Source organism: Phyllostomus hastatus, unplaced genomic scaffold, assembly GCF_019186645.2.
Source record: "Phyllostomus hastatus isolate PE091 unplaced genomic scaffold, TTU_PhHast_1.1 phas_scaffold_1224, whole genome shotgun sequence".
Taxonomy (NCBI): domain Eukaryota; kingdom Metazoa; phylum Chordata; class Mammalia; order Chiroptera; family Phyllostomidae; genus Phyllostomus; species Phyllostomus hastatus.
The window spans coordinates 620,884-637,387 of NW_025334008.1; the positions used below are offsets into that span (position 1 = coordinate 620,884).

At 53.6% G+C, this 16,504-nt stretch overlaps 1 protein-coding gene across 1 annotated transcript; it reads right to left on the reverse strand.

The window, feature by feature from the left end:
• Positions 1–1,190: 1,190 nt before the first annotated feature.
• GYS1 (glycogen synthase 1) lies at positions 1,191–16,342 on the reverse strand. The gene is made up of 16 exons (XM_045856283.1): positions 16,029–16,342; positions 14,374–14,555; positions 11,746–11,937; positions 10,746–10,931; positions 10,368–10,512; positions 9,401–9,518; positions 9,017–9,137; positions 8,645–8,751; positions 7,651–7,710; positions 7,481–7,559; positions 5,714–5,827; positions 5,307–5,433; positions 4,063–4,158; positions 3,771–3,934; positions 2,813–2,893; positions 1,191–2,664 (listed from the first exon to the last, which is right to left on the reverse strand). Exons 1-16 carry the CDS (start codon positions 16,144–16,146, stop codon positions 2,344–2,346), a joined length of 2,211 nt encoding a protein of 736 aa, XP_045712239.1. The 5' UTR covers positions 16,147–16,342; the 3' UTR covers positions 1,191–2,343.
• Positions 16,343–16,504: the final 162 nt, after the last annotated feature.

The window sequence follows — 16,504 nt, forward strand, 5'->3', positions numbered from 1 at the left end:
GTGGCTGGAAGCTCACTGTTACCAGCATCAGATAGTAACAATAGGCTTCTTTTAGTGTGTAGCCCAGTAATGTGCCAAAATGGAAGTAGTCTGGCTCTATCCAGGAAGGCTGGGGAGGGTTATCAACCTCTTTGTATGGGTGAGTGGAGGATGTTGGCATGGAAATTGCCCACGGCAAGCAGTGGGCACACCAGAAGTGACCTGCTTCAAGGGCTGCTTGCTCCCTCTTCTCCAGTTCAAGGCTCACAAGTGGCAGAAACAGTCAAGTGATTGCAAGGCGCTGGGAGCACGTGACAGACAGGAACTGAGCCAGAGGCTGGGGCCTGCACAGAAACTGGGAAGTGTGACTGGGGCTCAGTCATCCAAATGGGAACCAAGGAAGGGTCCCAGTTACAAAAGGGTGTCAGCTGACCTCTGCCCTTCTCTGCTGTTGCTAGAATTGAAGGGGAAGTGGCTGCTGGACACCTGTTGTTTTGTCCACTCAGCACCCTGTTGCTCCCGCTGTCAGCTGCACTTTGGTGGTGGTGACTGGTGACTCTGAGGGGGACAGGCTGGTGTGTCTGCCACACAGTGCCTAACAGGGTGATCAGCACTTGGAGCATTTTACTGCCCTGCACAGCAATTTGTTCAGAGATGTTTCTATGACCAATTAAGACTACAGCTGAAAGGAATAATATTTTTTTCTGAAAACAACTCTCTAGGGACAGCATGGTCAAAGGCCAGAGGCCACAGAGCCCGGGAAATGTGCCCTAAGTGACCACTGTCCAGTAGAACCTTTCACAATGATGAAAATGTTCTGCAGCAGTGCCCTCCAATAAGGTAGCAGCTACTTACGGCTACCGAGCACTTGATTATTGCTAGTGCGGAGGAATGTAAAGAGCCCACACAGGCATGGCTCACCGTCTCCCAGTGGGTTCGTTCTTGAAGTGAGAACTCATTCCCCAAATTTTTGCTCCTGGTAAGTTAGGTCCCCACTAAACAAGGCACAGGTGCCTTCCCTTGAAAACACTGGATTCCAGAGCAGCAATCCAGGCATCTCCATGACAGCAGAAAGAGACCAGAAATTGGGGACCCAGGGTGGGCAGGGGGAGAAATGGGAGACGGAGGGAGGAGAAAGTGGGTAGAAGCCAAGAAGGGGGAAGGGTTAGGTGAGTGGTCCACCAAACCCTCCCGTCAGAGCAGACCTGAGATTCTTAAATATAGATGTATTGTTTCATTGTCCACACACACTTCAATCACTCCCCCCGACTCCCAACTGCAAACCAAGTGCATCAGACACAGCATTCGTGAGGGGCACCTCCCTGTCACCAAAGCTGGGGACAGGGCACAGCTGGGGGATAGAAGAACCTCGAGGTAAAAATGGAAGTTCTAGAACCCAGAGGACTCAGTTCTAGACCAGGGGAAGGGAACCAGGATGCAGCATAGTGGTAAGGTTGTAGACTTGCCAGGTAAGACCCAGAACCCAGTGGTTACATGTTGGGCCTGGCGGCTGGGGGGTGTGGCATTGGAAGACAGCCAGTTCTGTCCTCAGCAGGGGGACTCCCTCGAGGGCATGGAAGGAACCTGGAGATATGGGGGAGAACTGGGACTCGGAGGAGGGGCTGGTCCAGAAAAGGCCAGCTCAGCAGCCAGACCAAGACTGCGTATTCTCCAGCAGCAGTGAGGAGCCACGTGGTTCCCTCCTTTGCTCAGCCAAAGTGTAGAAGAGGGGACCGTGGGTGGAGGGATCCTCCAGGCAGAACTGGACACCACAGGGAGGGTCAGCACAGAGGAAACAGGCGTGCTTGTCCTGGAGTCCACGTTCTGGAGTGAAATGGAGGACCTTCTGCATCCAGTTAGCACAAGTCCTTTGAAAGAGCTCCAGCTGCGAACGTGATTGTCCCATTGGCTGGGGCAGGGCTTGGTGGCCAGTGCTGGATGCCCCCCACCCCCCTGCCCTTGGCCAGGCTGAGCAGGGCAGGCTCTGCATACTGCAGAATTTGCAAGCTACAAAGGGTTCCAGGAGCCCCAGCCTGGAAGGTTATAGGCCAAGTCTCCTCAAGCCTCTGGCACCATGAGAACATAATGGCAGATTTCTGGCCTCTGTGATCCAGGCCAGGCCTGGGGGGCTCAAGGGCACACATTATGCATTCTGGAGCCCAAGAAAGGCACCGCATTGTGGATTCTGGAGTGTTGGGCATTCCAAGAGCAGAGCTGAAGGGGCTAGACTATACGGTGGAGGGTGCGGGGCTGTGGACCCCAGAGAAGCTTGGGGGTCTGGAGTAGGGTTTAGGAACAGCGCCATTCCACATCTACCCTCTGGAAGAGAGGGAGGCGGGGCGGACCGGGAGTGTGGGGCGGGACTTAGTTGCGCTCCTCGCCCAGGGAGCTGGCGGGGCTGAGGGGCTCACTGGGAGTGCTGGCTGAGCTGGAGGGGGCGGTGTCTGAGCTGCGCTTGCTGCCGCCTGTGGATGAATTGCAGGAGGAGCGGCGCTGCCACTCCGGGGCACGGATATTGCGCCGGTCCTTGGCGGCCTCCTCTTCCTCATCATAGCGCTCGCCTTCTTCATTCGGCAGTCGGTCCTGGGGATCATCCTCGTCCTCACTCAGGTGTGGGCTCGAGTGTCGAGACAGCGAGGGTGACGGTGGCACCGAGGCCGGCCGTGGGTAGCGGTACCCCTGGGCCTGTGCGCGTGCGCAGAAGTAAGCACAAACGGCAAAGTGAGCACAGATTCCCAGTCCTGCCCAGGCCTTCTCGTTCAAGGGGGAAACCCTCCAACCCCAGCCCAGGCCCCTAGCTCTGAGCCCTCCAAGGGACCCCTTGCCAACTCACCCTGTCAGCCTCATGGGGCTCGTAGGTGAAGTGTTCTGGAAAGGCCTTGGCCAGTGCCATGTGGCGCGCAGACATATAGTACTTCAGGGGAAAAAAATGTGGAGGGGCATTAGGGGTTGGGTGCCCACCTGTCCAGGAAAAGTGGGAGTAGGGGTGTGCACCCTGACCACACCTTTTATGCAGATGAGCACACTGAAACATCCTCCACTAGGCCACTAAGGCTTGGGGCCTAAGCCAGCGATGTTCATTTGGTGTACTGTAGAAATTTGTATTCCTATTTTATTTTAATTTTTAGATTTTATTTATTTATTTTTGAGAGAGAGGGGAAGAGAGAGAGAGAAACATCTATCAGTTACCTCTCGCACACCCCCAACTAGGGTCCTGGACTGCAACCCAGGCATGTGCTCTGGGTTGCATGTGCCCAGGTGTTGCATGTTTTAAAAATTCTTGCTAGGGCGGCAAGAATTTTTAAAACATGCTATACCTGACTACTCTTAGCCAGGGGCACTGAGGTCTTTTCCTTTAGATTGTCAAACAAATAAATAACAGCCAACACAATAGCTGTGCGGTGTGAATGAATCAAATTTCTACTTTTTTTTTGTCAGATTGGCAAAAAATATATTTTTTGATGTGCTGCAGAATTTCTGTAGTTTATGTGAGCCCTGAGAAGAAAATCGCTGAACTAAGCCTATTATCCGCTTCTTCTGGCTCCACCCCTTACGTAGATAGCAGAGCCGGGAATGGACGGCTCAGGTTCCTTTGGCCACACCCTTATGCAAATAGCTTCGGGCCAATGCAGTCTTCCAGCAGAAGTTGATTAATTTCTTAAAGGGACAACAATCTTTACAAGTATGAGATCGGCTGCCTCTGTGCCAGCCATTGGGACTGAGAAACCAGAGACACAGAACCGGAAGCGGTATATGCACCAGCATAGGACAGGAAAGGGAGTGAGTTATACCCGGCCTAGGTATTTCCAGTCCAGAAGGTCTGAGAGACGCTCAGTGCGGTTCCTCTGGATGATGCGCTGACGCCGGGTCTGCTGGCAGAAGCTGTAGAGGAAGGAGGTGAGTTGCGAGCAGGAATCGTCCAGGCTGCGGAACCGCCGGTCCAGAATGTAGATGCCTGTGGGGTGCAGGGGCGGGAACTCAGGAAACAGCTAGGGGAAACCTTCCTTCTCCCTGGAATGCTGTGGCACCAAAACCCTACCCCCCAGGCCCCCAGGAGTCCCGGATCTCAGTCCGGGTGCTGACCATAAGCTGAGGGGTCTGCGATGTGTTCCTCCATGAAGCAGCCGAAGCCGGAGAGATTGGTGGAGATACTGGGAATGCCCATAACCGTGCACTCGGCTGCGGGAAGGCAAGAGAAAGGCCTTAATTTTCCTCTCCTACCAGTTTAAAGCTCAACAAAAGCCTCAACGGCACCCTCTACTGGCGCCTTTAACCAACAGCTGGGCACTGTGCTGAGCAAGTCAGGAGCTGGAAAACCCAGGCTGTGCATTAGACTATTAACAGTCCCTACTTCTTAGAGGGGATGCTAAGAGGCTCAGAAAAAAGAATTCAGTTGCCCCAAGGCCTTGGAATGAGGAAAAATCTGTAGTTGGGCAGTGAGGATGCTAACTTGTTGAACTCTGGGCCAAAGTCTGCTATTCTGCTTAATCCTGACAAGCTATAAGATCCTTTCTCATGCTGGTCATACTGTTTTGGTTGTCATAACTTCACAGTCTGTTTTGACAGGAAGTTACTATTGCTGGGTACTGAGTAAGCACCATGTTTACTACCCTACCCAGCACTGAGAGATGGTCCAAGGAATTCCTCATAATTCTTATGTAATATCTTTAAAAACCTCTGTGAAGCTACAAAAACAGACACCAAATATAACAGGGCTTGTGGAAAAAACATGGCAGGGACCAGCCACACAAAACCTATGCACCATTTTAATCGTGGATGAATGAAAACTGACAACACTCCTCATTATCATGCAGCATGGTTTATAGGACTTGTTAACTTACTCATAAATTAAGAAATACTACAGCAAATGTATTTATTTAGCCTCAAACACAGTGAAAGAAGTTTGATCCAAAAGGGCATGAGGAGAGTTGAGTTTTGGAGACCAGAGCGAGACAGCCAAAAAACGAGGGAGAATTACAAATAAGTGGTCCCAACTTGCAGCCAACAGCAGGAAGGAGGAGCCAGCGGGTACTGGGGACAGACGGCTCAGGGAGATGTGGCCACATTCAGTGGTGTTAGTGAACTGTGCATTAACCTGTGGTTATTTGGGGTGGGGGGAGGCAAATGTCAGTAGATGGGGGGAAAATCACATGTGAATGGTGACATCAGTCCTCTGGCTACACATCACATGAGCAACTGTGTCACAGAAACACGTGCTGTGGCTGAACAGACTGTTGCCACTGAGTTGGAGCCTCCGAGGGCGGCCAGCACCTTGTCCCAGGATCATGCCCGGTCTGACCAGAACCCCGCCGCCATGCTGCACTCACCTGGTGTGTAGCCCCAAGGCTCATAGTAGGAGGGGAAGACCCCGAGGTGGCAGCCACGGACAAACTCCTCGTAGTCCACGGGCAGCAGGGGGCTCGTGGAGGAGAGGAACTCCGGATGGAAAATAATCTGGCAGTGAAAAACAAGGGCTCAGCCTGAGGCACGCTATTTGGCTATTGTCTGGGATCCCAGATTGGCCCAGAAAGGGTGAAAAACCAGTGTAAAGTCACACAAGTCAGGGGCACGACAATGATTTGAATCCCACCCAATCTGTCTGCCTGCAAAGCTAAGGTTTCTTTCAAGACATAGCAATCCTTTGATAGGAGGGTGGGGGGGGGAGGGGGGGATGTGAGGTCCAGGCTCCGCCCCCTCCCTGCCAAGGCCAACCCACCCTGAGCGGTGGCCTCACCTTGACTCTGTCAGCACTGCTGTTGAAGAGGCCAATGCGGCGGATGGTGGTCAGGATAGGGTCTGAGGAGTCGTCCAGCATATTGTGGGTGCACACAGGGGGGAAAGACTGCCGCTGTAGGGGCCACAAGTGGGGTAGGGGTCAGGGCAGGGACATGGTGACCTTGAGAATCCAAGGACACTATAATTCCCATTGGGCTGTGAGGCAACAAGCCTAAGGATTACCAAGAGTTATAGACTTCCTACTTGGCTGTCTGTAAAGGTTCTTTTCCTTTTTAAAATATTTTATTTATTCATTTTTAGAGAGAGGAAGGGAGGGAGAAACGGAGAGGAACATCAATGTGTGGTTGCCTCTCACGCACCCCCTACTGGGGACTCAGCCCGCAACCCAGGCATGTGCCCTGCTGGCACTCAATCCACTGTACCACAAGAAACTACAATTCCCAGATGTCTTTGAGGCAGAGCCAGTGTCAATAAGCCCATGTACTATAGGGAGTTGTAGCTATCTTGTGTATTCTTCGCTCTATCGTCAAAGAAATTCAAAGAAACTTAAACTTCCCCCAGTGGACTGGGCGGGGCCTAGGGGGGAGTGGGCAGCGACTGTGTCCTATGCTAGCAAGCTTCAGGAGCTGCTGGAAGTCGAAGTTTTCTTATGAAAATCCTGGACTCCTTTCTCTCCATCTCGCAGATCCCTCCACTTGCACCCCCCAACAAAGGCCCAAAGAAAGCACAGTTCCTAAGAGGAAAATTCCCACTGAATTCTTCCTTCAATTCCCACTGGAGGATGATAGAGCTAGTGTGACAGACGTACTGGGGGTGATGCTGGGATGTTCATGCTTTTGCAAATATTCCAGTTTCTCATTAAGAATTCTGCATGCCTGGCCTGGTTCAGCCCTGGCTGGTGTGGCTGAATGGATTGAGTACTGGCTTGTAAACCAAAGGATCCCAGGTTCGATTCCCAGTCAGGGTACATGCCTGGGTTGTGGGCCAGGTCCCCAGTAGGGGGTGTGTGAGAGACAATTAGACACTGATGTTTCTTTCTCTTTCTCCCTCTCTTCCCCTTTCTCTAAAAATAAATAAATAAAATCTTAAAAAAAAAAAGAGAGAGAGTTCTATACACCTTCAACCTACCAGCTCCAGTGAACCAAGAAACTACAATTCCCAGCAGCCCCAAGGCAGAAACATGCTCAGTGAGGCAGACTGCCTTAGGGACTACTGGAAATTTGGCCAAAAACAGTTCATATACTTTGTTTGTGCTACTTGACTGTTTAGGTTTCCATTCCCCAAGAAAAGACTTACCAACCTTGACCACAAGTACTGAAGACCCTTGACTCCAGAGAAGTGTTTTAGTTGACCTCCTGACTATCCCTGAGGAGGCCCAAGAAAACTACCACACCTATCAGTCCCTGGGGGCAGAGGTGGAGCTGGTATGGCTTTAGGACAGCTGGTTCTCCCTTTGTGGCTGTCCTGACTTTCTTAAGTTCCCCTTCACCAATTGTCCATTGACCCCAAGGATGCCAAGAAACTACAACTCCCAGCGACCTGTGTGGCAGACTAAGCCACAGGAAGGCAGGCTGCCTGCCTTAATGGCTTCTGGGAATTGAAATTCTACCAGTCAGCTCACACTGGACCTCAGAATTGATTCCCCTGTAAGAGTCACCCAATAAAGCTGACCTCCCCGCAGTCTCTGGGGTCAGAGCTAACATGGCAAGCTTCCTCTGGGGCTGTTGGGAGCTGCTGTCCCTCTGCTCTGGGATCTAAACTGTACCTGCGTGGCAAAGATGGCTCTCTTCATCATAGTGAAGTCCTCCTTGTCCAGCATCTTGTTCATGTCTGGGAGGTTCCCCCTGCAGGGTGAGTGGGGGGTATGCATCTGAGAAGGGGTGAAGAGAGGGGTTAGGACCCAGAAGCATGCAGGACTGAGAGTGGGGCACTCACACCAGCAAGGATTCGTAAAGCTTCCTTCCAAACTTCTCCTTCACTGTGTTGGCCGTATCCCTGGAAAGAGCAGAACATCACATCACATCAGCTGTGTGTCCAGACATAGGTAGCCTTCCCTCTCTGACCTCCGTGACTCATCAGTCAGATGCAGATAAAAATAGCATCAGCATCAGAGGTTCGCAGGCAGAAGCAGTGCAGCCTTGTCAAAGAGTGCCCGGTGCCCAGCACATGGCGAGCCTTCCGGAAATGTCAGCTATTATTAGAACTTGTCCCAGGCCTGACGGTGCCAATGCTAAGCCCCGTTTTATAAAAAGGGACAATTATGTTGAGGGAAGAAAACTTATATACCCAAAGCTAGCAAATAGTGCCACCCCACTGCCCCAGGGACATCCCTCTGTTCGTGATCCTCCCATGGCTGTGGCCTCATTCTCTGCACTTTGGTCTAGGGCACTCTGGTCCGGCCTCAGTGATCTCCTCATGATATCTAACACACCTCAGGGCCTTTGCACTTGCTGCTCCCCCAAATACACACAGTGCTTCCTCCCTTATTTCCTCTATGTGTCTCTACCCAGTGCCACTCTTAGTGTGGCCTGTCCTGACAACCCTGTCTCATATTCTGTTCCCTGGGCTTACTGTGTGTGCCTGGCACACAGTAGGTGCTCAGGTAACATGCGATGGCTAAGGAAGGAGTTTCAAAGATGAGGAAACTGAGGCTCAGAGAAGGGTAATGGTTTGCCTAAAGGCAGGAAGCCAGCAAGGGTCAGTGGCCCGAGCTGGACCTCGCTGGTTTGGTCTCAGAGCCTTGGTCCTGCTGTCACATTCGTCCTGCCTATGGCTTCTTACTGCCCCGGAACCCTTGTCTTAAGCAAGGGACTTCACTAGGAAAACCAGTGGAGCAAGTTGATGAGGTTACAGATGACAAAACTGAGATCACAGGAGAAACCCTGGACCCACTGCCCACAGCTGGGACCCTGGGCTGAGGGCTGCTGACCAGAGCTGCTTGCGCACGGCTTGGCCCTTGAGGGTCTCCACATTGAAATTGTTGGTCCGAGCTGGCATGATGAAAAAGGCGACCACTGTCTGCTCGCTGTTGTTGACCTGCGGCCAGAGGCAAGGGGGCTGGTCAGATCACACGGGAGCAGGCAGAGGCCTCTCGCCCTTTCCCGCCAGCCCAAGACAACCAGGGCCCTGCCGTGCCCCTTCGTGTCATGGAAAGTTTTACAGGACCGGTTACCAGCCTCCAGGTCTTTAGACTCCTAGACCACACAGGGGATTCCCTATCCCACCTCCCTGGGTCTCTGTTCTTGACAGTATGAACTGATTTTCTTGTCTTCCCTTTGTCCCCCTGCAACCCAGGTCTTACTCTGAGCAGATAGTTGAGCCGGGCCAAGGCCTCCAGGAAGATGTCGGCCCCCTTGTTGGAGAACTCATAGCGGCCCGCGATAAAGAAGTACAGTGTCTTGTCCAAGTTGAAGTCCAGGTGCCTAAGGAAGTCATATTGCAGGGTGACACTGAGACCCTCACTCTCAAACCCTAGCCTCACAACTACACACCCCGGAAGCTGCAGGGGCAGAGAACAGCACCAAACGCTGGAGGCAGCACAGAGATCCCTGAGATCTGTGGTGTTTATTCGATGGGGATCTGAGATCCTTTGGTACTCAGCCGCTGTCCTGGCATTCAGGAAGTCAGGAAGAGGCTGAGCACCCAACCCCTCCTCTCTGGAGACCTAGGTGTCTGGCCCACGTACCCATAAAAATGGCCCCGCACAAACTCCTGGATTCGGGCCTTGCTCTGAGCATGGAGATTCTGGAACTCATGCATGGCAGAGAACTTCTTCACATTTAGTCCATTGGGGGTCACGATATCTGGGAATGAGGGAGAAGGTTCCCATGTTTCATTTCTTCATTCAGATCCATGTGGTCGAATGAATAACTGAAGGAGAGACCCCTTTCCTCTAGCAATTTCTTTGTCTCAACAGCTCCTCTGTGAGCTCCCTTGATAACCTAGCTGCCTTGCCACTCAGATGCTTTCTTATTCAATATTACTTGCTTCTGTTCCCAAGCATAACTAAAACTCCCATCAGCCCCTGCAAATGACTAACCAGACATTGGTGCTTCTGGGAGTTGTAGTTCTTTTGTATGCCCTGTTCTACCCTGAGCTGGAAATGATTAAGCATCTCCCTCCTGCTTGTCCTGTAATATGCCCTCTGCCTTCAAGCCTCTTTTAGGGCCCCAATCATTTTCTATCCTGACAAAAATAAAGCACTTCAATGAAAAAATGCAATCCCCATCAGCTCCTGGGACAAAACTCCAGGAACATAGGGACCTGACCAGCCAAAGGCCTTCTGGGAGCTATGGTTCTCATCTTACATACATTGAGAATTGATGCTATATATAGCCTGGAAAAAATAAGTGTTTCTAACACTGTTTTTTCAAAAACATAATCCAAGGAACCTCCATCCTATTTCAGAAGACCCATATCTACATAAGCCAATGAAAGAATTTTACAATTTCTGAAATTAGCACCAAAGAAACTACACCTCCCATTAGCCTCTAGGGTGTCCAGGTCACCTTATATTTAGATCACCAACCTAGGGCATTATGGAGTTATAGTTCTCTGCTCTTGGAAGTAAAAAAAAAATAATAATAATGTGGGCTTTGGCATAGGTAACCAACTACCTCGCTCCTGTCTGGGGATCCCAGCCTGCCACCCACCTGGCTTCCTCTTGAGGAGGTGCTGAGCCTCAATGGCGGTGATCTGGGACACAGTAGCGAAGACATGAGCGCAGTGGGCCGCTGCCCGCTCCATGCAGTAGCGGTGATAGATCTGCCTCTCACCTGCTTCCTTGTCCACGTTGAACTGGGTGGGAAGAAAGGGCAGTCAGGTTAGAAGAACTGGGCAGAAGTCTGGACGTCCAGGCTCTGAATCCTGGGGCAGGCTGGAGGCTGGACTCCCGGGTCTGAGGAAGGAGGGCATTGGGGCCTCGGGACTTCTGGGTCCTGAAGAGGAGCTTGATCCCCTCCGGCTTCTCAGACAGCTTTGGGCTGTCCTGAAGCACTGGCGGCCTCCACCTGGCCACACTCCCAGCTTACCTTCTCCAGGTTGTTGTAGAAGTCCACGGCACCGGCACACAGATATCGCCCCAGCAGCGTGGCATGGGTGGTGAAGATTGTAGCCACAGGCAGCCGCCGGGCGCGGCAAAGGCAGAGCCCGACACCCGCCAACCATTCGTGGAAGTGCGCGACCACATGTGGCTTCTCCTCACTCTGGGCCAGGAACTGCGAAGCAACAGGGACAGGGCCACTGTCCCAAGGTGGACAAGGTAAATCCACCCCACTGCAATCCCCAGAGGACAAGGAACTATATATATTTCGAGGCGGCTGGACCAGGGGACGTCATCCCAGGAGGCTGATGGGACGGGACACGGAGTTATTTTGGCCAGCATTATAAGTCCCACCAAGGCTGACTTGGAAGGACTGAAGTCTTAGTGTCCCCAGGCTCTGGACAAAATTCCTGGAGACCCTCCTTCTGAATTACCAATAGACTTGGTCTCAGTATTGGCTAAAGGACTACAATTCCCAGGATGCCCTAAAAACTGCCAATTCATACATTGTTTATCCCAAGGCAAGGGAAATAAAGTTTCTTGAGCCTTTTAGAACCTAAAAGGGGGTCAGGACCAAGTTTCCTGGTTCTCAGATAGGCTGGCGTTTCCCAAACATCCAAGGCCCCATCTAAGAGCCAAGTCCAACCACTATCAGACTAGAGAACTACAACTCCCAGAATTCCCTGGGCTAGCCCTCCGGCCAGGCCAACCTCCCCAAGAGCTAATTGACTCCGAATTCCTATACTTCGAAAGTTGGAGTAAATAAAGCTGAGGCTGGACTTTCGGCTTCTGAGGGACATCCATGGACATCCATGTTCCCAAAAATAAGACTTTATCCTTGGATTAAGGGACCTACAACTCCCAGCATGCTGCAGAAGAAACCAGTTGTGTAGCCCCCACCCTGACCTCTCTAGCCAGGGGCTGACCGCCGCTGTGATTTTGGGCCTGGGGTCAAAAGGAATGACATGGAGACCGGCAGTGGGGCCTACCTCACCCAGGAACCAGGTGGTGAGGAAGCCAAAAAGGACGGCGTCGTTGGCCTCGCGGTCGTACCAGGGCACCCCGATGCTGCAGGTGTCCCACAGCTCCCCCTTCCAGCGCTCCAGGGCCCAGGCTGAGGCTCCCACGTCCAGGAGCACCACCAGGGGGCCCCCCTCGATCAGCCAGCGCCCAAAATACACCTGGGGAGACCCATAGGGAGGCTCAGGGCTTTGACCACAGTTTCTGGGGACAGCATCTGTGCCACCAGCGGGCAGATGTCTGTCTGGGCTTACTGCCCCCGTTTCCCCCTTTGTTTCTGCATCTGCTGCTAATTTCTCACACGCCGCCATATTTCTGTACTTGCTGTTGGTTATTCCCATCACAATCTTTGCGTCTCTGTTGCCACATTCTTCCTGTCCCTTGCTTAGTTTCTACGACTGCTGCTATCTCTCACCTGCTGCCTCCTTTCTGTGTTTCTTTTTTTTAAAGAAGATTTTATTTATTTTATTTACTTCTAGAGAGAGAAGAAGGGAGGGAAGAAGAGAGGGAGGGAAACATTGATATACAAGAGAAACATTGATTGGTTGCCTCTCACACACCCCTAGCTGGGGACATGGCCTGCATCCCAGGCATGTGCACTGACTGGGAATCGAACCGGTGACCTTTAGGTTCGAAGCTGGCACTCAGTCCACTGAGCCACACCAGCCAGGGCTAATTTTATTATTTTAAAAAAGATTTTTAGAGAGGGGAAGGGAGAGACAGAAACATTGATGTGAGGAAGAAACAGTGATCAGTTGCCTCTAGCATGTCCCCAACTGAGGACCTGGCTCTCAATCCTGGGAATCGAACCAGCAACCTTTCAGTTCACAGGCCAGCGCTCAGCCCAGAGCCACGATGGCCAGGGCTTGACTTACTTCTAACCCCACATTTTGCAAGTCTTGTTCTGTGCCCCCTGCTGCCTTGTCCCCCACCCCCCGCCAATTATTCCGACCTGCTTGCTGCCACGTTTCTCTCCTCAACCCCCATGATGCTTTCTGCCATGATCTTTTCTCTGTGCTGCTAATTCTTTCCACTGGATGCTTCTTTTGCTGTTCTCACTGTCACATTTCTTCCACCTGGTGCCTGTTAGTGACCCTTCCACTGTATATTTGTCATTACCTGCCTCCTGTCTCCCCTGCCCTTCGGCCCATGCTGTCCTCTGCAGCCATGTGATCCTCTCTCTTTCCCCAACCCTGGGCTGCCTTTTTCGACCCACTGCTGTGTTTCTAAAACTTGCTGTCTCATTTCTCCCCCAGCCACAGTTTTCTGGTCTGCTTCTTTTCCTCCTGATTCCATGGCCTAGGTTCTGGGCTTGCTGCCACAGCTCAGCCCAGCTGACAGGCAGTCACCCTGCTCCCCAACCTGGTTTTTCCCAGCCTTGGGAGCCTGACCCCGATGGCCCTCCCCCTCCCAGCTGTTGTCTGCCCTTTTGCTGGGGGGGGGGGCTATTCTTAGGCCCCCAGCACGTGGGGAGCAGCTGCGACAGGGGGTGGGGAGGGCTGGGCTGCCCTAGGGTTTCTTGGGGACACCTCCCACCTGACTGGGCTCCAGACCCCACCCCAAAGCAGAAGCTGTGAATGAATGAAGAACCACTGTATCTCTCCCCTCCAAGCCCCAACCTGTCTGCCCTTCAGCCCTCTGCCACACAGCCCTGTCCCTTGGCCGCAGCCACCTCTCCGTGCTTATCCTTCAGCCCTCATCTGGAGCCCTGGGGCTGTCCCCTCCTCTCTTTAATCCCTGGCTCTGTGCACTGAAACTGTCCCCTGGGTCCGCCTGCCAACCTCTCCTCCCTTCATCAGTATTCCATCTTCCTCTCTCTCTTTCTCTCTGAGACATGAGGCTGCCTCTCTTCTGTGTCTGAACTCTGTCTCTCTCTCTCTCTCTACTGCTCTAGTCTTTGGGGGCTGGGGGGAACCACCATCACCTTTGGGGACACTCAGTCTCTCTCTCCATCCCTCTCTCCCTTGTCTGCCTGTCCAGCTCACTCCGCAAGCGGCACTGTTTATAGACACAATGATGACAATGATAATAATAACCACAGCGATCATGGCTCATGAAGTGCTAACTTCATGCCAAGAACTGAGTCGAAGACTTCGTCCACTGTTCCATCCTCTCACAGTCCAATCGGGCAGACGCTGTTGGCCAAGGTCACATGGACAGGAAGTCCAGGAGCCAAATCTGAACTTTGGGCTCTGGAACCCCTACTCTGGCCGGCTGCCTCACTCCAACTCCACCACCCCTGGGTTCTGGCTGGTTGTCTGTCCTTCCTTCCATCTAGCTCTTTTTCTCTCTCTGGGTATGAGGATCTTGGCCTTTTGGAGCCATCTTTTAGTCTGTCTTGTACCGGCTGTCTGTCTGTCTGTTTACCAATGTCTCGCAGCTTGGGGTTTACTCACCTCCCCCACGGGGTCCTGTATCTAAGTGTCCATCACACCTCCTCTCTGCCTGCTTGGGAAAGTACCAGGTCATCCCACCCTTCTGTCTATGCCTCCCTCTTTCCCGGGGGCCGTGTCCCCCACCCCACCCCTTCTCCGCCTGTTGCCCCCACCCTGACTGAGGGCTCCCACCTACCTGCCCTCGGCTCAGCCATTTCCCACCTTGCAGCCCTTGCTGTTCATGGAGTCCAGTGTCCTCTTCAGAGCCGGGGTCGGGGGCTCGAGCAGCTCCACCTGGGTCCTCACTCCCTGCTCCGTGTACGGTCCCACCAGGTAGTAGTTGTCGCCCCACTCATCTCCTGTCACCTTCGCCTTCGTCTGCAGCACCGTGTAGATGCCACCCACTGTGGGCCCAAGCCCATAAGGACAGGCCCCGGCTGAGGTCCACGTGTCTGGGCCCTGGGGCAGGGTAGGGGGCCATGGGAGGCGCTGGGGGCCCGGACTTCTGGCTTAGACAGAAGGGGGGGACTGGGGTCCCGTCAGAGGGAGGAGGAAATAGGGGCTGGAGGACAGTCCTCCCGGGTCTAAGGGAAAAGAAGGGGGCTAGGCGAGGGGCTTTGAGGGAGGAGGGGGGCTCAGGCCAGACTTCTGAGTCTGAGATAAGGGGCTGGGAGCCTGAGCTCCTGGGTCTGAGGGAATGAGGCGCTGGGGCCCCAAGGAAGACAGACGCTGCCGCGGATGACCAGGACCCATGTTCTCGAGTTCTCAGCTTACAGGAGCTGGGTCTAAATTCTCAGTGAGGCTCCAGTTAGGGCCCTATTCAGCTTCCCACAGTTGCCCAAGGAAAGTTGGAACTGGCATTCCTTGCCCTCCAGAGACTCTGCTAACCTGTCCCCCAGTTTCCTCTCTCCAACTGGGGACACAGGCAGATGGGACCCTGCCACTCCTCTTCAGACCCAGGAGGCTGGGCTCCCAGCGGTCTTGCCTCCTAGAGCCTGGGCCCTGGTGATACACGACTCTGTGTTCACGGGCCCCTCCCATGGTGCAAAACCCAGTCCCTTTCCCAAGATGCAGCTAAGCAAAAACCCCCACCTCCCTCCCTTCTGAGGAACAAGACCGCCTAGTCTGTGGGCTTCGGGCCCCTGCTGGTTCTCCACACCCAAAACCTCAGGCCCTGTGGAGCCCGGGGCACAGAGATCCAGGGCCCCAGCCACTCCCATCCCAGGGCCCAGCCCCTGACCAACTTAGGACTTTCCAGCCTTCCCTCATTCCAGTATCCAAGTGTCTGTGGCCACAGGCTCCTCTCCTTCTAGGAACTCTGAGCTCAGGCCTACAGCTCCTTTAGAGCCTGCGAATTCAGGCCCCCACCTCTGTCCCACTCTAGGATCTAAGATTAGGGCCTTCGGTCCTCTCCCTTCTGTACTCTCAAGTGACCCATTCCCCTGTTCTCCAACCGTGACTTATGTCCCAGTCAGCTCTCTCCCAGATTCGGAGGGCCACAGGTCTGAAACCCAGCCATTTCCCAGTTTTGCACTAAGAAGTGCCAACCCCCCATCTCTTTTCCCGTTCAGGACCCAGATCTCTCAGAAACCTCCAGGAGGGACCTAGGAATCTTTCAGATTAGCCCCTCTTTGCTAGGACCCAGGACCGCAGCTTCCAGCCTCCCTTTATCTTAACAGTCAGGAGGCTCATCTCCACCCCTCCACAGCCCGGGAGACATATCCCAGCCCCTCCGCAAGGACACAGGAGTCATAGGCTCCTTGCCCAGAACCCAGGAGTCAGGCTATGTAGCCCCGTCCCCTTATCTAAACTCGAGTCCCCGATCCCCACCCCCAGACTGCCCTTCTCGTCCGGGTCCCGCCGCCTGGCGTGCTCACCTTTGTTGGCCACCTCCCAGGCCACTTCGAAGAGCACTGCGTTCTCCAGGTCGAATTCATCCTCCCACTCTTCCAGTCCTGGCAGTGAGGACATGGACAAAGTGCGGTTAAGAGGCATGGCGGACGCGGGAAGGGAGTTCCAGGGGCCACAGGTTGGGGCTCCAGAGGTGTCTGTGGAATGCACCCGGTAAGGTGTGGGGCCAGGTAACTGCTGTTCGAAGGGAAGCTTGCAACGCCCTCGGCTTCCTATTGCACGACCGCACCCCCGGACCTAAGCAAGAGGCGGCTGCAGCGTCACTGAGCCCTGTGGGGCCCCTGCAGTAAAATCTTGCAGCCGCCAGGAGGCGGTGCCCTTCCCATCGGCTAACGCCATTGGTCTACATCCGGGGGCAGGGCTCCCACGTCTCCTCATTGGTGGACAGCTTAGGGCTTGCTCTGCCCCACTACCGCCTAGGCGGTCGCTGCGTTAGCCGATT